We start from the raw sequence: 23,678 nt of genomic DNA on the forward strand, positions 1-23,678 counted from the left end.
TTCAAGGTGTTGTAATAAAGAAATAAACAGAACACCCAAATCCTTTTCCTCTCCTCAAAAAACAATCAAATGGATGTGTCTGTCTCTCTGGCAATACCTGATGCTTTTGTGACAGCTAACATTCCAAAGCCAAACCCGATGGAGCACAGCAACTCGAGGGTAAAATAAATTAATAATAAATATAATAATTATTAAATAGGTGTAGGTGTGTATTTACTGCTCTGATGCCTGTGGAGCGCTTCGTGGCTCTGCTGTCTCCTGGCGGACCATGACTTGACCTGAGGCACTGCTGGGCTTGAGCCTCTGACCAGTCTTGCCACAGAACGTGCCCTGGAACTCCTGAGGAAGAGGGCAGAGTCAGTCACCACAGGAGGAATACCTGTGCCTCAGGACACTACAGCAGCATGACACTGCAATATGTCTGTTGGTGAGGTCATAGCCATATAGGGACTATCAACTTAGGTCAGGCACTCACCTGTTTGATGGAGTCCCCGTACACCTCTCTGACGTACTTGAGGAAGGCGGTGGTCCATTGCAGGGTGGTGGCTTTGTCCGTCTCGTGGTTACAGAACGGCGCCAGCACATTCAGCTCATCACAGCAGAAGCGGATCCTCCTCCTAAAGTGAAAGGTGTCACTGACAGGTGCTTCTGTTTGAGGTGTGTACTAAGTGTCAGTGTGTTTCCTCTTTTATGGTTTAGGTATGGTTTGCTGTGCTGTTAAGCACTTTGTGACAAATGTACCATGTAAAAGTGTGAATGCTAATGAGCAAGAGTAATAATGTGCCCAAGAGTGTAAAACAAGCAACAGTTTGTGTGTCTGTGAGTATACAGTACCAGTCAAATGTTTGGACACACCTACTCATTCCAGAGTTTTTCTTTATTTTTACTATTTTCTACATTGTAGAATAATAGTGAAGACATCAAAACTATGAAATAACACATATGGAATCATGTAGTAACCAAAAAAGTGTTAAACAAATCAAAATATGTTTTATATTTGAGATTCTTCAAAGCTGGTTGAGAAAAGCTGGTTGAGAGAATGCAAAGAGTGTGCAAAGAGTGTGCAAAGCTGTCATCAAAGCAAAGGGTGGCTACTTTGAAGAATCTAAAATATATTTGGATTTGTTTAACACTTTTTTGGTTACTACATGATTCCATGTGTTATTTCATAGTTTTGATATCTTCACTATTATTCTACAATGTAGAAAATAGTAAAAATAAAGAAAAACCGTTGAATGAGTAGGTGTGTCCAAACTTTTGACTGGTACTGTAAGATTACCTGCGGTCCCGCTCCTTGCTGTTGTGCCTCTCTCTGCGCTGGCTACTTTCCACTGGTGGCCCTCCTCTCTTCCTGGTGCCTGCTCCTCCAGCTGCTCTTCCCTCCACTGAGTTTGGGACAATGCCGGGGGCCTTGACAGCACAGGGTCCACGGGTCCTACCGCGTTTAGCAGTCTTCGCCACAGCATCATCTGAAAGAGATAAAGAGGGTGTTAATTGTTGTTTTGTTCAGCAATACTACAGTACATGACATAGCCATGAGAAGCATGCGGAATTTGGACAGACACATACATACCTTCCACCTTCACCCAAACTTTCTCCTCTGTTGGGTTGGGGATGTTGACGCATGGAACTTTGTCAGGCATCTTGTCTGGCCGATAGCTGAATGTGAAGTTCTTTGGAATGATCAACCCTTGATGCTTATTGGGTTCAAGCATATGAGGGACCATCCCAAACCCCTAAGAATAGAATACTTGTCAAAACATAGCACTGAATCCCTTCCTTGTAACAATATAAAACAATTCAATTTTTATGAACTAGTAACATCAGTAGTATGTTGCTCATACTTGACGGGCGCCAGCGATGGGGTTGAACATGCTTCCATATGGGTATGACAGCTCAATAGGGTTGCCACGATCTGACCTCACCCACTTCTGCGGTTGTGGATGCATTGCTGCTTCTTGCGCCTCATTGGAGTGATGAAGCATTGTCAAAAAACTGTAAAAGAAAGACAAATATTGAGTAACTCAGTCCTTCTATGACAACGTGTTTTTAGTACCGTAGTAGATAATTTACAGCTATAAACAAAGTATGGCTAGTATAGGCCTACATTATCGTCACTCAAAATTGAGGGATAAAACTTTCTTGCTAAGAGCTGCTGATTGCACATCCTGTTGTCTGGGGATGTCACAGGGGGTGCAGTTGAACCTCTTCTCCAAGCGAACTCGGGCGGGTGGGTTAGGCCTGGACAATAGCTGTGTGCTACCGTTGTTGTATGCTTCCAAGCCGCGTTCTTGGGTCGCATCCACTGCACTCCTGACTTTAGCCAACACAGAGCCGGGGACTTCACCGCAAGTGGTGGGGGTCCTTTCTCCAGGTATAACATTCCCGTCACTGACCAATACCATTTTAATTTCCTTGATGTCAACCTGTCCACCCTGGTTCAAGTCGCCGAAAATGTACTGCTGCTCATCAGTTGAAGTTGATATGACATCAGGTGGAGTGTTCAGTGGAGACTTTGCTGGGTATTCTGCTTCGCAGTTTGTGGTCGTAGGTTGGGGTGCGGGGCTTTCCACAGTGAATACGGTAGTATTGAACCGGGCATCTCCAGATCCCTCTGGACCAGCCACCTGTGCCTCCATGTGTGACTGGATGATGTGCTGAAGGTGGGTGTACTCCACTTCTGTCATCTCCATCAGGTTGAGCTCAGTGCCCAAAATCTGGCTTTGATCATTTGGAACACAGCCGTTTTGGCTCATGATCACCTCCACAGAATCGGGGTTATACTGCCCCAATGCAGGTGACACATGAATGGTTTTACAAGCCAAAGACTTCGACATCCTGTTGAGAGAAACATATGATAAATATCAGGCTAGAACAAGAACACAACTAGTTTCATGTTCAACATGGCTAAATATCTATCTAGCAAGCTACTTTTCCCGCTCTGATCGATCAATTCACATCGCGCATCTCAATCTCAGCTGAGCTAACGTTACGCTCAAGCTACTCTATCTCAACTCACTCCACACGAGATCAAAAATACAGCTAGCTACTACCGCGAGCTACACTTATTCTTACTGAAATGTGGAATATAGCTAGTTATCCAAGTAAATAGCTAGTAGAAATGGTACTATTTAGTCAACTTAAAAATGAGTTAACATACAAATATGCGGTAACGTTAGCTAGCTGATGTTAGCTAGCAGACGTTAGCTAGTTATAGTTAGTTACTGTAGCCAGAAACTTTTCCATCTTTTACTGACTGAAAAGTCACCACCCTTACAATTGTCTCAATTAAACATTTGACAACTACCTGAATAGATGGATATATTTGTATTTAAAATAGTCTTCAATTATAATTTCATTAAATTATCAAAATCGTCGTTTTAAAACAGGCTCGTGTTCAGAATTTTACCAACTGACTTTGACAGAGACCAGAGAACGAACTTGATCAGAAAATAACTTGGGTGGCAACTGACGTCAGGCCTTTTCATTGGACCAAAAACAGAGCCTCTGCTGTCAGTGTCCATGACATTTTTCTAAAATATTTTTGGGAGATTTGGTAACTTGCTTGACTGCTCCCATTATCAAATGCTGGGAAATCAAACATTCAACGATGTTAATCATACTGAACAAAAATATAAATGCAACATGTAAAGTGTTGGTCCCATGTTTCATGAGCTGAAATAAAAGAGCCCAGACATTTTCCATACTCACAAAAAGCATATTTCTCTCAAATTCTGTGCACAAATTTGTTTACATCCCTGTTAGTGAGCATTTCTCATTTGCCAAGATAATCCATCCACCTGACAGGTGTGGCATATCAAGAAGCTGATTAAACAGCTCAGTTGGTAGAGCATGGCACTTGCAACGCCAGGGTTGTGGGTTCGTTTCCTACGGGGGGCCAGTATGAAAAATGTATGCACTCACTAACTGTAAGTTGCTCTGGATAAAAGCGTCTGCTAAATGACTAAAATGTAATGATAATTACACAGGTGCACCTTGTGCTGGGGACAATAAAAGGCCACTCTAAAATGTGCAGTTCTGTCACACAACACAATGCCACAGATGTATCACGTTTTGAGGGAGCGTGCAATTGGCATGCTGACTGCAGGAATGTCCACCAGAGCTGTTGCCAGAGAATTTAATGTTAATTTCTCTACCATAAGCCGCCTCCAACTTCATTTTTGAGAATTTAGCAGTACGTCCAACCGGCCTCACAACCGCAGACCACGTGTAACCACGCCAGCCCAGGACCTCCACATCAGGCTTCTTCACTTGCGGGATGGTCTGGGACCAGCCACCCGTGCAGATTATGAAACTGTGGGTTTGCACAACCAAATAATTTCTGCACAAACTCTCAGAAACAGTCTCAGGGAAACACCAGGGTCTTGACCGGACTGCAATTTGGCGTCGTAACCGAGTTCAGTGGGCAAATGCTAACCTTCGTTGGCCACTGGCACGCTGGAAAAGTATAGTTTCAACTGTACCAGGCAGATGGCAGATCGTTTGGGCGACCGGTTTGCTGATGTCAACGTTGTGAACAGAGTGCCCCATGGTGGTGGCGGAGTTGGGTTATGATATAGGCAGGCATAAGCTACGAACAACGAACACAATTGCATTTTATCGATGGCAATTTGGAATGCACAGAAATACCGTGAGGAGATCCTGAGGCCCATTGTCATGCCATTCGTCTGCCGCCATCACCTCATATTTTAGCATGATAATGCATGGCCCCATGTCGCAAGGACCTGTACACAATTCCTGGAAGCTGAAAATGTCCCAGTTCTTCCATGGTCTGCATACTCACCAGACATGTCACCCATTGATCACGTTTGGGATGCTCTGGATCGACGTGTACGACAGTGTGTTCCAGTTCCCGCCAATATCCAGCAACTTCGCACAGCCATTGAAGAGTGGGACAACATTCCACAGACCACAATTAACAGCCTGATCAACTCTATGCGAAGGAGATGTGTCGCGCTGCATGAGGTAAATAAATGGTGGTCACACTAGATACTGACTGGTTTTCTGATCCACGCCCCTACCTTTAAAAAAAAAAGTATTTGTGACCAACAGATGTATATCTGTATGCCCAGTCATGTGAAATCCATAGATTAGGGCCTAATGAATTTATTTCAATTGACTGATTTCCTTATATGAACTGTAATTCAGTAAAATCTTAGAAATTGTCAATTTATATTTTTGTTCAGTGTATTTGCTTATGTGACAATTACCTCTAGAACGAAATAACTCAGCTTTCCAATCCACCTGTTCAACCTAACCTAACGTAGTTCTATCTGTGGTTCAACCAGGGCTTTTAACCGGTTAGGACTAGATGGTATACAGCTACGGACAGAATGGACTTTTCGGTTAGAAGAACTTACGCAGCAGGTTAGGATAATTAACGTAGTAGGTTAGGAGAATTTGGTTATGGTTAGGAAAATGGTTTGGGTAGGGTTGGTTAAAATGCTACAATTCTCCCCAAAATGACAAAAGAAATTAAGCACTTCCGTCCGTAGGTGTATACCATCTAGCCACATCTATATGCCATCTAAACACCATCGTTCGACATAAAGCTCGCCAGCTTGTAGTCACAGATAGAACAATGAGAACATCTTTGTTGTAGTCCTAAAACCCAGAAATGAGTTACCTCTGGTTCAGCCATCCCTATAGATGCCGTGTTCAAAACAACTGGGAACTTGGAAAAATTAGGACAAATCATGACGTCAGTGAATCTTCAGGTCGGAAAGTCGGAGCTCTAGAAAGAGGCCTGAGTACCCGAGTTGGAATGCCGAGTTGGATGACCGTTTAAATCATTTTTTCCCCCAGTCGGAGCTTGTTATTTTTTTCCTGAGTTCCCAGTTGTTTTGAATTAACTGAAGTTGGAGATTTCCCAGTTCCCAGTTCCCAGTTGTTTTGAACGCTGCAAGAGTACCAAAGTATGAGTCATAATACCAATAAAACCTAGTGGTCAAACAAGGAAATGGTTCCAATAGTTTTTCCACCATTTATTTTTCCCATAGGGGATTTTAGAAACACTTAGAATAAGGGCTGTGTTTCGTGTAGGCTTACCCTGGCGTGACATTTTGATAACCGTGTAAATCTTTCTAGGACAAGGTGAGTTTTATCAATATATTCACCTGTATTTACCCCCCAAAAATGACATGCTAATTATCTGCTAACGTGGCGATCATAAAGAACTACAAATGCCATGATGATCTGGACGAGACTGCCGAATTGAGGCAAAGGTAAGAATCTCTGGATTAACTATCTAATGTTAGCTAAATTCAGTAATGAATAAATGGGCTACATTTCTTTAAATTGACAATTCTGTGAACTGTCTTGTGCAAGTTTAAATTGACACAATACCTGTTAGCAAAGGTGCCAAGCTAGAGATGACGTGCAGGAGCTTGCAGGGATTTGAAGTCTTGCATGATGTCTACTTTGATGCTAATTAGCATTTTCGAATCTGAGAGTAAATAGCCGAATATATTGATTAGTCACCTTGTCCGAGAAAGATTTACATGGTTAATCAAAACGTCACGCCAGTGTAAGCCTACACAAAACACAGCCCTTATTTGAAGTGTTTCTGAAATTCCCTATGGGAAAAATGAATGGTGGAAAAACAATTGGAACCAGTTCACTGTTTGACCGCTCTATGGGGAATATTAATAGGGAAAGAATAGGGTGGAACCATGGCGGAGTTAGCGCCGACAAAAAGACGCCATTACTATTTCACTCTATGCTTTTAACCAATAGAGAGCAATAGTAATGTCATTGCTCGTTAGCCATTGTATGATTTTTGAATAAATGGCGAAAGTAAGGTGTGTGGTAAACACAGGCTTAGGAGATAGATCTTATATGTTTTGTTCTATGAGATAATCTTAATCAGCTAACACTGTGAATTTTGAAGCGTTTATGTAATTAAAAAAAGCACTTAAAGGCTTCATAATTCATAAAGGTCATGTTAACTGACTGATATTATCTCATAGAACAAAACGTATAAGATCTCCTACGCCTGTGTGAACCTTGTTTTCGGCATTTATCCCAAAAACTTGATTCTTTCCCCATTCATTTCCCCCATAGGAATGGCTGAACAAACCAGAGGTAACTAATTTCAGGTTTTTAGGACTCCAAGATGGCGAGCTCTGACTGCTTTTAACAGGTGCAATAGGCCTTTTGGTTGGGCAGATACATGGACCCTATATGGATCTGAGTGTTTTTTCAGGGACTGATACATGTACAGTATAAACCGTTGTCATTATGGGTTATTGTGTGTAGACTGATGAGGGGAAAAAACTATTTTATCAATTTTAGAATAAGGCTGTAACATAACAAAATGTGGAAAAAGTAAATGGGTCTGAATACTTTTTCCGAAGGCACTGTATGTAGCAGCTGATGATAGTTATGTAGTTTACCGTAGTTATTGGGGCACATGTATAATGTGTAATTTCATGTAATTTTTTAATGGGACGCAAAGGCCCCCAAAGCATCAACCACAGGAGCAAGAGTTGGTATTGAACTACAGCACAAAGCTGAGTGGATAAACTCATAAATGAGAAAGTGCTTTCACTGTGGGCCTGAGTTTAGGTTAATAATGCCCCAAGGCTTGACCAAAGATAATATGGCAGGACCTTTTGATTATGCATAGGCTACACAATAATTATTCAATTCAATTAACTTACATTGCAAGCAAAACTCAAACGTATGCATACTTAAATTATTAGGCAAAATTGCAATCAGACAAAGCTGATAATTGATTGTGGTTCAAATTAAATGCAAGTATGATCATTCCTTTACTGTTTTTATTGGCCTCAGTTCAACAAATTAAAACAGAGTAAAAAAAAATAATAATAATAATAAATCAAGTTCATTTATTCTAAAACATATCATCATGAGATGATCCAACATGAAGGCTTTCTAATCAGTGAACAGATGACAGCAGTATGGCTCAATAGGTTTGGACTTATAAAAATAAACATAAATCCATAAACACAATGTACATATCTATTATGTTTGACTTGACATGAGTTTTAATCTGGAAATTCTGAAACGCACGTAATTTGTACCATTTTAAAACTGTAAATTGAATAATAATAATAATAATAATATGCCATTTAGCAGACGCTTTTATCCAAAGCGACTTACAGTCATATGTGCATACATTTTTACGTATGGGTGGTCCCGGGGACATTCAAAAGGTTATGGGTGTTTTATGATGTAGAGAAAACGACTACTTAGTACATTATGAACTGAACCAACTTCAAACTTAGTCCATGCATTTCTGTTAACAGTAGTCTCCAGTTAAACAGGCCCTTTGCTCTCCTGGGGCGTGTCTGTCTGGGGGGTGTCTGTCTGGGGGGGGTCTGTTGATTCAACCTTTTTACCCTTTCCCTCCATTTGTTCTTCTTTCTTTCCACTTCCATCCTATAAACTGTCTCTGTCACTGTCTTTTGAGAGTGAACGGTTGTGCAGACTAACACCTCCTCTGTTTGCCTCTCCTTCCCTGCTTGTGGCTCTGCCAATGTCTCTGTCCTTTTCTGTGGGTGTCTTTTGCTTTTCATCTACCTCCTCTCTGGGCCTGTCTACTTTTCTCCCTCTAACCCTTTCTCTCTCCCTACTCACAGGCCTACCTGTCCCCCTGCCCCACTGTCTTCCATGACTGCCAACCCGCTCTCTCCCATTGTCCTCAGGCAACTGCCTCTCCTGGGACAAGCAGGGCGATGTGCCCTGGAAGTTCCCCCTGTCTCGGGGGTTACCACCACGGCCACGCTCCTCAGAGTTGTTTTCTCTGTCTCCATAGTTTCTCATTTCACAGTCCTCTATGGGTAGGCTTGTTCTCCTCGTATCAGGCGAGTGACTACTCCGCCACTGGTCTTCTCTAAAAACATCCGGGCTGTTGTTCGGCAAACTAATGAGACCCTCCGGGGGAGTTGGGAGTAAACCTCCTTTAGGCCTCAACGGTCTTACCACTGGCCGTGGACCGTCAAACCGTGGCTGCCCCCCATTGTCTGGGAAATACCCTCGAGATGAGCCTCTGGGCTGGTTGAACCTCGAGGAGCGAGGACCCCTGGGACCATGGAAACCAGGACTTTCTACTCCCCTTGATCCTCCAAAAGTATTATTTGTTGTTGTGAAGTGATCTCCTCTTATATCTGGACTTCTCATGTCTGGATCTGGGACTCGCATTTCTTGACCCCTGTCTGGCCCTGGACGCCTCATGTCAGGCCCTGGATCTCTCATGTTTGGCCCTCTCCTTACACCCAACATGTCTGGCCCTGGGCCTCTCCTATCAACACTAATCTCTGACCCTCTCCTATCATCCCACATGTCTGGCCCTGGCACTCTCCTATCCCCCCTCATGTCTGGCCCTGGATCTCTCATGTCTGGCCCTGACCATCTCCTATCACCCCTTGTGTCTGGCCCTGGACCTCTCATGTCTGGCCCTGGCCATCTCCCATCACCTCTCGTGTCTGGCCCTGGACCTCTCATGTCTGGCCCTCTACTCTCATCCCACATGTCTGGTCCTGCACCGCTCATGTCCGGCACTGGACCCCTCATGTTTGGTGAAGACCCACTCCTATCATCCCACATATCTGGCCCTCTCCTATCACCCCTCTTGTCTGGCGCTGGATCTCTCATGTTTGGCCCTCTCCTATCATCCATTGTGTCTGGCCCTAGACCTGGCCATCTGATGTCTGGGTCTGGATCTCTCCTATCACCCCTTGTGTCTGGCCCAAGACCTGGCCCTCTGATGTCTGGCTCTTGATCTCTCATGTCTGGCCCTGGCCCTCTCCTATCAACCCTTGTTTCTGGCCCTGGACCACCCATTTCTGGCCCTGACCCTCTCCTAACCCCCCTCTTGTCTGGACCTGGATCTCTCATGTTTGGCCCTCTCCTATCACCTCTTATGTCTGGCCCTAGACCTGGACATCTGATGTCTGGCCCTGGATCTCTCATGTCTGGCCCTGTCCCGCTCCTATCACCCATTGTGTCTGGCCCTCTCATATCTGGCCCTAGACCCCTCAAGTCTGGCCCTGGCCCTCTCCTATGACCCCTTGTGTCTGGCCCTCTGTCTGGCTCTTGATCTCTCGTGTCTGGTCCTGGACCCCTCATGTCTGGCCCTCTCCTATCAACCCTTGTGTCTGGCCCTCTCATGTCTGGCCCTAGACCCCACAAGTCTGGCCCTGGCCCTCTCCTATCACCCCTTATTTCTGGCCCTGTCCCTCTCATGTCTGGCCCTGGAACCCTCATGTTTGGCCCTGGCCCTCTTCTATCACCCCTTGTGTCTGGCCCTAGACCTGGTCCTCTGATATCTGGCTCTTGATCTCTCGTGTCTGGTCCTGGACCCCTCATGTCTGGCCCTGGCCCTCTCCTATCAACCCTTGTTTCAGGCCCTGGCCCTCTCATGTCTGGCCCTGGAACCCTCATGTCTGGCCCTGGACCCCTCATGTCTGGCTCTGGACCTGGCCCTCTCATATTACCCCTCATGTCTGGCCCTGGCCCTCTCCTATCAACCCTTGTTTCAGGCCCTGGCCCTCTCATGTCTGGCCCTAGACCCCTCATGTCTGGCCCTGGCCCTCTCCTATAACCCCTTGTGTCTGGCCCTAGACCTGGCCCTCTGATGTCTGGCTCTGTACCCCTCATGTCTGGCCCTGGTCCTCTCCTATCACCCCTCATGTCTGGCTCTGGACCCCTCATGTCTGGCCCTGGCCCTCTCCTATAACCCCTTGTGTCTGGCCCTAGACCTGGCCCTCTGATGTCTGGCTCTGGAGTTCTCGTGTCTGGCCCTGGAACTCTCATGTCTGTCCCTGGACCTCTCCTATCACCCCTCGTGTCTGGCCCGGGACCCCGTATGTCTGGCCCTGGACCCCGCATGTCTGGCCCTGGATCTCTCATGTCTGGCCCTGGATCTCTCATGTCTGGCCCTGGACCTCTCCGATCACCCCTCATGTCTGTCCCAGGACATCTGATGTCTGGCCCTCTCCTATTACCCCTTGTGTCTGGCCCTAGACCTGGCCCTCTGATGTCTGGCCCAGGACCCCTCAAGTCTGGCCCTGGCCATCTCCTGTCACCCCTTGTGTCTGGCTCTGGAACCCTCATGTCTGGCCCTGGCCCTCTCCCATCACCCCTTGTGTCTGACCCTAGACCTGGCACTCTGCCTGGCCCTGGACCCCTAATGTCTGGCCCTGGACCTCTCCTATCACCCCTCGTGTCTGGCCCTAGACCTGGCTCTCTGATGTCTGGCCCTGGATCTCTCATGTCTGGCCCTGGATCTCTCATGTCTGGCCCTGGATCTCTCATGTCTGGCCCTGGACCTCTCATGTCTGGCCCTGGACCCCTCATGTCTGGCCCTGGACCCCTCATGTCTGGCCCTGGACCCCTCATGTCTGGCCCTAGACCTGGCCCTCTCATGTCTGGCCCAGGATCTCTCATGTCTGGCCCAGGATCTCTCATGTCTGGCCCTGGATCTCTCATGTCTGGCCCAGGATCTCTCATGTCTGGCCCAGGATCTCTCATGTCTGGCCCTCTCCTATCACCCCTTGTGTCTGGCCCTAGACCTGGCCCTTTAATGTCTGGCCCTGGATCTCTCATGTCTGGCCCTGGATCTCTCATGTCGGGCCCTGGATTTCTCATGTCGGGCCCTCTCCTATCACCCCTCATGTTTGGCCCTGGCCCTCTCCTATCACCCCTCATGTCAGGCCCTGGACCTCTCCTATCACCCCTCATGTCTGGCCCTGGCCCTCTCCTATCACCCCTCATGTCTGGCCCTAGACCTGGACCTCTGATGTCTGGCCCTGGATCTCTCATGTCTGGCCCTCTCCTATCACCCCTTGTGTCTGGCCCTAGACCTGGCCCTGGATCTCTCATGTCTGAACCTGGATCTCTCATGTATGGCCCTCTCCTATCACCCCTCATGTTTGGCCCTGGCCCTCTCCTATCACCCCTCATGTCTGGCCCTGGACCCCTCATGTCTGGCCCTGGACCTCTCCTATCACCCCTTGTGTCTGGCCCTAGACCTGGCCCTCTGATGTCTGGCCCTGGATCTCTCATGTCTGGCCCTGGACCTCTCATGTCTGGCCCTGGACCCCTCATGTCTGGCCCTCTCCCATCACCCCTCATGTCTGGCCCTGGACCTCTCCTTTCACCCCTCATGTTTGGCCCTGGCCCTCTCTCATCACCCCTCATGTCTGGCCCTGGTCCTCTCCTTTCACCCCTCATGTCTGGCCCTGGCCCTCTCCTATCACCCCTTGTGTCTAGCCCTAGACCTGGCCCTCTGATGTCTGGCCCTGGATCTCTCATGTCTGGCCCTCTCCCATCACCCCTTGTGTCTGGCCCTAGACCTGGCCCTCTGATGTCTGGCCCTGGATCTCTCATGTCTGGCCCTGGACCTCTCCTATCACCCCTTGTGTCTGGCCCTAGACCTGGCCCTCTGATGTCTGGCCCTGGATCTCTCATGTCTGGCCCTGGACCTCTCATGTCTGGCCCTGGACCTCTCATGTCTGGCCCTCTCCTATCACCCCTCATGTCTGGCCCTAGACCTGGCCCTCTGATGTCTGGCCCTGGATCTCTCATGTCTGGCCCTGGACCTCTCATGTCTGGCCCTGGACCTCTCATGTCTGGCCCTGGACCTCTCATGTCTGGCCCTCTCCTATCACCCCTCATGTCTGGCCCTGGCCTTCTCCTATCACCCCTCATTTCTGGCCCTGGCCCTCTCCTATCACCCCTCATGTCTGGCCCTGGTCTCATCATATCTGGACCTCTGATGTCTGACCCTGGGTTTCTCCTTTCCTCCCCAATATCAGGATCTTTCCTCTCTAAACTGCTGGACCGTTCCCCCTTGTTGTTTGGAGAGGCCATGTGGGGAGGACCTTGTGAGGGTATCTGGGTTTCTATCAGAATTTCTGATGGGCTCTGTATACTGTGCTCCCTTGGTGTTACCAGCGAGGCATGAGCAGGTCTTACCAGCGAGGCATGAGCAGGTCTTACCACTGCCTGTGGACCATCGAAACGGAACCGTGGTTGCCCCCCTGGGAAGTGCCCTGGATATGAGCCCCTGGGCTGGTTGAACCTCGAGGGACGAGGACCCCTGGGGCGGAAACCAGGACAATGTGCTCCCCTTTGATCCTCAAAATGTCCTCTTTGAACAGGTGAGGACATCCTTGGACTGCTGAAATGAGTCGATAGTGGTCTCTGTCCTCCAAAGTTAGCTGTTGGTGTGAAGTGGTCCACTCTCATGTCTGGACTTCTCATATCTGGATCTGGGCCTGGCATTTCTGTATCTCTCATGTCTGGGCCTGAACTCCTCATGTTTGGATTCCTAATTTCAGGTCCTGGATCCTTCATATCGGGATCTGTCATGTCTGGTCCTGTACCTCTTCTATCATCCCACATGTCTGGCCCTCTCCTATCACCCCTGATGTCGGGCTCTGGACCTCTCATGTCTGACCCTGGACCCCTCATTTCTGACCCTGGACCCCTCATGTCTGACCCTGGACCCCTCATGTCTGACCCTGGACCCCTCATGTCTGACCCTGGACCCCTCATGTCTGACCCTGGACCCCTCATGTCTGGCCCTGGACCCCTCATGTCTGGCCCTGGACCCCTCATGTCTGGCCTAGGACCCCGCATGTCTGGCCCTAGACCTCGCATGTCTGGACCTGGACCTCGCATGTCTGGCCCTGGACCCCTCATGTCTGGCCCTGGACCTCGCATGTCTGGCCCTGGACCTCGCATGTCTGACCCTGGACCCCTTCTATCATCCCACATGTCTGGCCCTGGACCCCTCATGTCTGACCCTGGACCCCTTCTATCATCCCACATGTCTGGCCTTGGACCCCTCATGTCTGGCCCAGGTTCTATCATATCTGGACTTCTGATGTCTGGGCCTTGCTGTCTTCTTCCCTCCCTCATATCGGGATCTCTCCTCTCTAAACTGCTGGACCGCTCACCCTGGTTGCTTGGAGAGGCCATGTGGGGAGGACCTTGTGAGGAAAACTGGTTCTCTCTCATAATGTCTGATGGGCTCCGTACAATGTGTTGGTCCTTTATTTCTGGTTGAATAGGCTCACCTCCATTGTCATGATGCTGGTTGGTGCCTCTTTGTGTTCCTAGCAGCTCTAGAGGTCTTACTACTAGCTGATTATGTGGACCATCAAACCGGGACCGTGGTGGCACCCACCTCGAGGTACGAGGACCCCTGGGGCGGAAACCAGGACGATGTGATCCCTGTTGATCCTTCAAATTTCCTCTTGGAACGGATAAGGGGATCCTTGGACTATTAAAATGGGGCGATGGTGATCTCTTTCCTCCAAAGTTAGTTGTTGGTGAGAAGTGGTCCTCTCTCATATCTGGACTTCTCATGTCTGGTTCTGGACCTCTGATATTGGGACTTAGATGCCTCATTTGCGGCCCTCTCCTTTCACCCCTCATGTCTGGCCCTGGTCCCATCATATCTGGCCCTTGGTTTCTCCTTCCCTCCCTAATATCAGGATCTTTCCTCTCTAAACTGCTGGACCGCTCACCCTGGTTATTTGGAGAGGCCATGTGGGGAGGACCTTGTGAGGAAAACTGTTTTTCTCTCATAATGTCTGATGGGCTCTGTACACTGCGTTGCTCTAGTAGTTCCCGTTGAGAGGGCCTATCCCTATTGTCTTGACGCTGGATGTTGGGGCCTTGCTGGTTGTTGGGCCCTCTTTGTGGTGATCCCAGCAAGCTTTGAGGAGGTTGTTGTTCCGCAGGCTTCTGGGGAGTGGGATTCTCATGGGGCATTTGATGGCCTGTGTCCTCAATCTCTCCCTGTGGTGGACCTCCAGAATTAGAACGATCACACAGTGGTTCATCAATGTCCTGTCTATCAAGAGGGGGCTGAGGTGAGTCATTAGCCTCCATGACCAGTGCTGGAGCTGGACTTGTAGGACCCATGTCTTCAGGAGCCTCTGGGCTCTTTGAGTCATCCCACACTTGAGGAGGAGAAGACTCCCTTTGACCCTTTGAGAGTCCCCTAGAGCCAGAATCTCGTTTTTGTCTTGGTGAAGATGGGGATCTTCTATGGCTACCAGAGCTGCGTCGAGAAGTACGCTCTTTATGAGGGAGATGGCGGCCTGGGCGCTCAGAGTGGTGACGACCTCTGTGATATGGTCGGCTCCTCTCACCCCGTCTGTGTCGTTCCCTTCGCCTATCAGAGTGTCCAGGGGACCGGTGGCCAGATCTACGAGGAGGGCTTTCGTGGCGGTCCCTGACTTTACGGTCCCGTCTTTTTGGTGAGTGAGTATCTGGTTGGCTGCTACGCTTACGCCTCCTATCAGGAGTGTCATTGCGCGATGCACCACGACACGAGCTAGACACTGAGGAGTCACGAGACCGCTCAGAACGCCTTGCTGAATCTGATCGAGTTGAGGCTTTCTCTTTTTCTTCTCCATTTGTGTCTTTCAGCTCATCAAATATAGTGTCATCCTCTGGGTCGTAAGCTACATCAGAGTCCTGGATCTCACCAGCTTCAGGATCTGAATTGTCTGTTGCCTGAATATTTTCTTTTTTAATCTCTTTGACCCGCTTTGGTGATGCATTGGGCATTTCCACATTTCTTGACACTGAAAGAGGTACAGTCTTGGTCTCGCTCTTAATCTCTTGTTTTATTGGTACTTCTGTTTCCTCCGTTTTCAAGAAACCTTTTAAAGCTCTTTGATTGACTGAAGGATTTGCCTCAGACTGCTCTCCTTCACTCTGCGGTGTTTGTAACTGAGACAGCCCAGATTTGGTAGGGGGAGACATCAAGGCATCGGAAACAGAGAAGTGGGCCATGAACATGCCCACTGCCTCTCTCTGCTGACGCAGTGCCTCCTCCTGCTCCTTCAGCTGCCGTTTCTGCTCCTCAATCTGCCTGTTGAGATCCTCAAGCATTCGCTGTTGTTCAGTCAGAGTAGCGGCTGACACAATCACAGCACCGGTAATGGTCCGGCTCAGAGGGGCTGGGGCTGGACTGGGAGCTGGGGCTGGACTGGGAGCTGGGACTGGGGTAGGAGCTGGAGCTGGGACTGGGGTAGGAGCTGGAGCTGGGACTGGGGTAGGAGCTGGAGCTGAAGTTGGAGCTGGGACTTTCTCTACACTGACCCCATCATTGTGCATATCCTCAAAGATAGTCTCATCCTCAGGGTCGTAAGCCACGTCGTCATCATCGGCACACGTGGCCTGAGCAGCAGCATTCTCCTCAAACATTTTATCTATATTAATTGGTGCAACCCGTCCATAGCCCATTGCTGGATCATACTCCTCCTCCGGGTCGTATGGTCGATCATATTCATTTTCCTCCTCCTCAATCTCTTTGACTTTGGATTTCTGCCCGTACTGCTGGACTATCGGATCCACCATTGGGGGAGGGGGCAAAGTGGTTGGAGGGGGCACTGCTGCAACTGCTGGGACTCCAGGAGAGTCCTTCCCAAACAGTGACTTCAGGATGGTCTGCAGGGGAGTGGTGGACATGCTAGTGGTCGGGGGAGGGGCAGAAGCAGGGAGAGCAGCTCTAACGGAGGACAGAAGTGATGGAATAGTCAGTGAGCCCGAGGAGGAGGAGTCTGACGGGGATCCAGTGGAAGGAGGGGAACCAGGAGGGGTGGACATGATGGGCATCGCTGGGTCGTATGGCAGGAATTCCTCCGTCCTAGGGTCAGACCCATACAGCGTAGGGAGTCTCGGGAGGCCAGTATCTCTGGAGTCTTTGGGCATGTGGATCTTGGCTCTCTTCTCTTCAACCTCTTGTGGCAAGCTTCCCGCACGTTTGGGTTTCTGGCAAATAACCAGTCCCAGAAGAAGATTGGGGCGATTCTTCTCAAAGCCTGTTAAATAAAGAAGGAGTAGGGAGATTAGTTTTGAATGTTTACAAAAAATAATGCTAATGATTCATTAGCATCTAAAAATATATACCCGCATTCAAATGTCAGTGCACCATCTGTGTAGCCTTCTACATGTTGGCCTAAATGACAGCATTTTCTTACCTGATCCTTCGAAGGGTTGAAGTTTGGATGGAATGGACTCCTTTGCGCTGAGTGGGATGAGGTAGATGTCCTTAATGCTGCGGCTGTTGTTGGCCACCACCCCGAAGCGCCGTCTGCTGCTGAAGTAGGAGAACAGAGACACATAGGCCACCTCCTCCTCCTCTGTCGCTGGGTGGAACCGGATCACACACAGCTCCTGTGGGCCAATAATAATCTCTTATCATTGAGACAGAAAGACATACACAGACCCTATCTACATTTTATAGTTTCTTTCATAATGACAGAGGGAGGGCTTGCCTTTGTAACAGAGGTCTTCACTCTCCCGATGTAATCCCACACAGTTTGAGGCATGATTCTTCCACCAAGCTGTATGGTATCAGGCAGATCCTAAACAAAATACATGTTTTGTTAATATCCATATAGACAAAACTGCTATGTTGTTTATGAGAGGTATTGTCTTAAAATGTTCATAAATAAACTAATCTAAAGATATCTGACAATGCTCTCCTATTTTTCTCTTGCAGTCACGGTAGCATAATTATGTGTTATATTCGTTACCTCTTTGAGATATTCGGAAGGCCCGGAGACCAGATAGCCCTTGGTGACGAACTTGGCCACGCTGATCATGTTGAGGAAGCCCTTCCACACTACTTCCTGCTTGGCCAGGAACTGGGTCGTCTCCCCATCTTGAGGGGAGTGGGAGTTCACAGCCCTGCAAACACAACATCACAATTAGAGTCAATTACTGCCCATTCACTCAGCTGTAAATCATGCACAGAGGAGGAAACATAATTTATATTCTGACTGAAATGAACATGCACTAATTATCGTAAAACACTTTCTTATCAAGGATCACTTGTAGTGATGGTGGCAAGCTGAGAGGAGATACCTTGAAGAGGATGCAGAGGATCCTGAAGAACCATAGAACGATGAGGAAGATGGCTTCATCAGGATAGATTTGGGTAATGCTGGCGTTGGTGGCAGGGATTGGGGTGGTGGCAAGGGCATGAATGGCTTGCTCAGTTTCGCAGGGACATAAGAGACTGGCGGAGGTGGGACTGTAGACATGGCGACAGTTGCCATTGCAGGAGTGCGGTTGCCAGCGGTGTGGGGGTCACCAGACATAGCAGCAGAACGGTTGCCAGCAGTGCGGGGATCACGCCTTGTGATGGTTACCGTAGAAACAGCCGGGATCATGACTGGGGTATACATTCTGGACGGTGTCTTGGCTTTGCGGTTTTCCAGAATGGGGGAGGCGGGAGAATCCATGACAGGGGAGGCAGGGGATTCCAAAATGGGGGAGGCGGGAGATTCCATTGGTGGAGAAGCGGGAGATTCCATTGTGGGTGAAGCGGGAGATTCCATGATGGTTAAGACAGAATCGTCCTCCATTAGGGGGGAAGCAGGGGAATCCATGGTGGGGGAGTCAGGGGGTGCAAGGAGGGGTGATTCATCTCCTGCTGGAGTTCTCCATCCTCTCTCCTCTGTTCTGGGATCTGTTCTGGCATACATCCAGGGTGGCCGAGATGGCCTGTCTTTCCATTCGTCTGGGTTGGTGGAGGATGACGATGACCCAGAGAGTTTAGACTTCTTGGGAACAGGCTCCTCCTCACCCTCGACTGCTATCTGACCTGAAGGGCAGAAACAGACACCAACCCACACAAAACATCTGTTAGCAGCATCATTACGCTCGACACCATAGAAGTGCAGTAAATCATTCATTTGACGTTGGGAGTTGAAATCAACACTGTTGCCGACCCTGTTGCCCTTCACTAACATAGTTTGACACAGTGCAGAAGGCGAACATGATATTATGGTGTTTGTTGGATGTTGTTGTAATGTGTACACTGTAATTTTACTTTATCTTTTTTTATTTACCTGTGCAGATCTTGCACTTGAGGTCAAACAGGTGAGCTCTGTGCTCGGCAGTTGTGTCTTTCAGCATGCAGCTGAGGATGTCTGGGACTGAGCTGTTCTGGTTCGACTGGCTAGGTCTGGCCTTAGGGGCAGCAGGGAGAGTGCTCTTCTGTTCCTGAGAAAATAGGATTGTCACACATTTATTTAAAACGTTACACTTAGATGCACACTCATAGATACAGACACACCGAAATGCTCATCTAATAAAAGGTATGCTACATTGGAAGATGAACTGATCACCTATTGAGGGAGATATCATTTCCTAGATGTTTTATTGCATCAGTATGAGTAGACAATACATGTTGTACATACCATGTGTCTATTGGGCCTAAAAGGAATACTAGGTAGATCAACCTTCACTGGCTCAGGCGCTGGATTTGGCAGCACACATGGGGCTTTGGGACCAGACTCCTGGACCGGCAAGACACACAGACAACACCTCAATCAACTGGTAAAGTTATGGATACAGTTCTCAGTGAAGAATGATGGTGAATTTTGTATGTTATTTTTTGTATTTCATTGTACTTGTGCACATTACATTAAAATTCAAATGGTCTTCTTTAGTTTATTATTATTATTATTATTATTATTATTATTATTATTATACGCTTTTGGCTTAGATTAGGTTTCTGCATAGGCTATATTATACTGTACCTCTGGAGTGTCTTTTTTGCTCGCCTCTGAGACCTTTGTGGCCTGCATGTCCCGCTGGCTCATCCTGGCCAGTCTGAAGGGACTGACCTCACCACGGATGACGCTGTAGAACAAACCCTGGAGACCCACCCAAATAAGAGACAATCAATGAAGCATACTACCACATGGTGAACTAGAAGTCTACTTTGTAAGGACGCGGGCACATTTGTTACATTGAATAGTTGTTTTCATATCTTTTTCAATGAAATGCTGTATAACAGAGAATTGTATATGTGGAGTTTAGATTTATTTCATATGACAAAGCATATGTTTTTTTGCTGTCTATCGACCAACCTTATTTTTGGGGTCTTTTAGGTTGAACATGATGGTTCGGTACTTGTTCATGTACTTGCTATCTGTATTGTTAAATATGTTAAACATCTCCGTCTCGATGTTGGTGACCAGCTTTGCCACTTCTCTCTCAGACCTCTCCAAATCGTCACAGTCGCACACCCTTATAAAATCAAAATGTAATTAGTCATCTTTTAATAACATTTTTGCCCTACATTCAAAAGAGAGCTCAAGCAATGGGTGTGTCCGAAATGGCACCCTATCCCTATATAGTGCACTACCTTTGACGAGAACTATGGGCTCTGGTCAAAACTAGTGCACTTTATAAGGAATAGGGTGTCATCTCAGACTAAGCCACCATTTCTTTGTCAATCAATGTGATCCTGTGTGTGTGTGAGAGTACTTTTCTATATTTTGCCATCTCTTTCTTTATATTCACCTCTTGATCAGGATGTTGGTGAGAGAGCGTTGGATGCTCTGCCTGACCTGGTTGTTGGCTGGCTGGGGGGGTCTGGAGGAAGGGGCGATAGGGGCTGGGGACACGGGCAGGATCCTTGTTTCATTCATTGGGGTGGGGGGTGAAGGTGAGGGTAGAGTGGGAGTCACGAGGGGTTGAGGCTGCTTCTTAGGGATGGTGAAGGACGTCTTGCCGATCCTCAGGGCCCCTGTTTCGTGGTGTCTGGAGGCTGAGGTGCTTGGGGCCTCAGGGGTCGGAGAGGGGCTGGATTTGGGGGGGTTGGGTTGTTTGACAGGGGATGTATCGACAGAGGGTTTCCTGGAGACACTGCAGCTGTTTGCTGGTCTCTTGGTTTTTCCTGGAGCACTTCCCAGAGGAGGGGAGGACTCAGTGATGTAGTCTGAGGGAGAGTTACCTGGAGAATGTGTCTGAGGAGCCATGGGCTCAATCTCAACCTCTACCTGCTCACTGGCCTTTTCTGCTGTTAGAAAATAGAATAACAGGGGAACTGAATCAGCACTGATAAGTCAATATGGCATCTGGTAGCTATGAATATAATCAACAAAACCTGTTATAGGAAGTCAGTGTAATAAGCCATGAGGTCAATTTGTCAACATATGTATACGTGTGTTATTGCCAGTTAATTAAGTATGAACAGTGCACGCATGTGATTAACCACTACCATTGAATCAGCTTCAAAATTGTATTTCTTGGGCTGAGATGTACAGTGTGATGAGATTAGGTTTGTTCGACCTAATAATTACCAAAAACAATTACCTTTGACTCTGTAGCCAAATGATGTACAGCTTCAAATCATGTTTGTAAAAAGTAATGTTGATCTCATGGAATGTTATTCCTTGACCACTACAGATAAATCATAAAAATGTATTTGCATTGGAAAATGTGATGGGATGTATTTGCACTATTGTTCATGTTTTTGTTGGGGGCCCACTCATTGATGGTCTGTACAGTGTGGCTTTAATGGCTCCTCAATTCATTACTAGAAAAAAAAGAGTCCCCCTTTGTGTTAGCCCATTGTGATGTTGTGCCATTGTTATCAGCTAGTAAAATCCCAGGTAGGAAAATTGTGACTTTTCTTCTTCTTTGTCAGCTAAGTCTTTTGATTGAGAACAGTAAGGCAAGGGCAGAGAGTAGGATATGGTCCCTTGAAAACCCAAAATATTTATGCTAAACAGGTTTAAGAACGGACTGTTCATAGCCCACTGAAATACTATTTGTAACCACTACAATGCAAATACATTTACATCAAATAACTTGGGGGTTGCTGGCATCACACCCTCTCCACAGGCAATGCCCTGCAGCTGACCCTGTGACGGGTTCAGCCTCTCGTGTGTGTGTGTGTGTGTGTGTGTGTGTGTGTGTGTGTGTGTGTGTGTGTGTGTGTGTCTCAGGCAGTTGGGTGCTGGTATTGTGACACCAAAATAGAATCATCTTTGTTGTTTAATGGACAATAAAGATATTATATCAATAATACATTTGTATTCATGTATCCATTTTTGTCTCTAGAAGGTGTTAAAGCAGTTGAGTGACAAATCAACTGTCATGTAAACTGACTGATAGTGGGACTCCATGTCGGAAACCTCAAATTTCCTGTGCTAAATCATAAAACGTATAAATGAAAATCTAATTTGTAGTGCAATGTAATAGAAGTATATCTAAATAAATGAGACCTGGCTGACAGACCAGATTGAAACAATGTCATTTCATGCAAGAAAGGTGGTAAAGAAGACCTATATTGGGGGGGCCAGGGCCCCTCTGTCCTACTGTGCAATGACAGCAGGGCAGTACTGTGACCCATGATGACCTATGACTCCAATGATCACATTTTTTTTTTTAAAGTAGGAAACCCATAATCCTGATCATATTAAATGTAATTAATAAACCCTCAAAGTTCCAAAATGGGGTGAAAAACGGCAGCCATATAGGTCAGGGAGGATTCCAAACCAGTCTAAATAGAATGAATGGCAGTAGAGGCATAATCCTGATTTTACTTAAGCAGGAAAATTAAAGTAAGGCATGTGATATTAGAAATTGTGCAATAGAATTGTCAACCTAAAATATTGTAATAGAATTATAAATAGGCCTACAGTTTATACAGGTTTTATACAACAACAACAACAAAAATTGTATAAATAGTCTCCATTTTTGTTTTCTTGAAAAGCTGAGAGTGCTATATGATACAAGCAGTACTTGTTGCATTTACAACTTGTCCAAGTCCTATCATTAACTGATTTTAGCCAGTGTATGGGGCTGTGGATTGACTGCATTGTTTGAATGGAATGTTGGCATATTGGCAGTTAATTTGAATGGAATCATTCCTCTAAAACTAGCTGGCTAGCTAGCTAACAAACATACATTCTTCAAATTCATTATTTTACACAATATCTTATCACAGCACTGGCAATGTATGGTTGATCAACACTGATCAAAATGGCTGACCTTTATACCATCATAAGAAGGTTCATGTTCATTTTAGTATTCTAAACGCCCAATCACACGGTAACTTAACCAGGGCTGGGTTTCTCAAAAGCATCGTAGCACTAAGATCATCTTTCGTCCATTTATACTGAACAAAAATATAAACGCAACAAGTTACAGTTCATAGAAGGAAATCAGTCAATTGAAATAAATTCATTAGGCCCTAATCGATTTGTATTTCACATGACTGGGCAGGGGTGCAGCCATGGGTAGGCCCGGGAGGGCACGATCCCGCAGGTGAAGAAGCCAGATGTGGAGGTCCAGGGTTGGCGTGGTTACACGTGGTCTGCGCTTGTGAGGCCGGTTGGACGTACTGCTAAATTCTCTAAAACTATGTTGGAGGCGGCTTATGGTAGAGAAATTAGCATACAATTATCTGGCAACAGCTCTGGTGGACATTCCTGCAGTCAGCATGCCAATTGCACGCTCCCTCAAAATGTGAGACATCTGTGGCATCGTGTTGTGTGACAAAACTGCACATTTTAGAGTGGCCTTTTATTGTCCCCAGCACAAGGTGCACCTGTGTAATGATCATGCTGTTTAATCAGCTTCTTGATATGCCACACCTGTCAGGAGGATGGATTATCTTGGCAAAGGAGAAATGCTGACTAACAGGGATGTAAACAAATTTGTGCACAACATTTGAGATAAATTAGCTTTTTGTGCATATGAAACATTTCTGGGATCTTATTTCAACTCATGAAAATGGGACCAACACTTTACATGTTGCGTTTATATTTTTTGTTCAGTATAGTTTAAATGGAATTAAGATGATCTTAGTGCTACGATGCTTTTGGGAAACCCAGCCCGGGATCTTTAAATGCCCCTCC

General features: G+C 47.0%; 2 protein-coding genes across 2 annotated transcripts in view; both read right to left on the bottom strand.

The window, feature by feature from the left end:
• Nucleotides 1–213: 213 nt before the first annotated feature.
• On the bottom strand, nt 214–2,837 carry LOC311149536 (transcription factor-like 5 protein; the record flags this gene model as incomplete). The annotated part of the gene is made up of 6 exons (XM_084186714.1): nt 214–339; nt 476–617; nt 1,280–1,469; nt 1,574–1,736; nt 1,845–1,995; nt 2,119–2,837. 6 exons carry the CDS (start codon nt 2,835–2,837, stop codon nt 214–216), a joined length of 1,491 nt encoding a protein of 496 aa, XP_084042840.1.
• Nucleotides 2,838–7,977: 5,140 nt separating this feature from the next.
• The window catches only part of LOC311149537 (uncharacterized protein), a 41,877-nt gene continuing 26,176 nt past the window's right edge, over nt 7,978–23,678 (bottom strand). The window contains exons 7-16 of the mRNA XM_084186715.1: nt 20,332–20,830; nt 19,896–20,055; nt 19,563–19,679; nt 19,221–19,319; nt 18,870–19,023; nt 17,881–18,622; nt 17,550–17,703; nt 17,289–17,378; nt 16,992–17,187; nt 7,978–16,832 (exon numbers count right to left, since the gene is read on the bottom strand). Of these exons, the coding sequence (XP_084042841.1) occupies nt 8,425–16,832; nt 16,992–17,187; nt 17,289–17,378; nt 17,550–17,703; nt 17,881–18,622; nt 18,870–19,023; nt 19,221–19,319; nt 19,563–19,679; nt 19,896–20,055; nt 20,332–20,830 (10,619 nt within the window). The 3' untranslated portion in view covers nt 7,978–8,424. The remainder of the gene's footprint in view (nt 16,833–16,991; nt 17,188–17,288; nt 17,379–17,549; nt 17,704–17,880; nt 18,623–18,869; nt 19,024–19,220; nt 19,320–19,562; nt 19,680–19,895; nt 20,056–20,331; nt 20,831–23,678) is intronic.

The sequence above is a fragment of the Coregonus lavaretus genome (assembly GCF_964263955.1).
Source record: "Coregonus lavaretus genome assembly, chromosome: 22".
NCBI lineage: Eukaryota > Metazoa > Chordata > Actinopteri > Salmoniformes > Salmonidae > Coregonus > Coregonus lavaretus.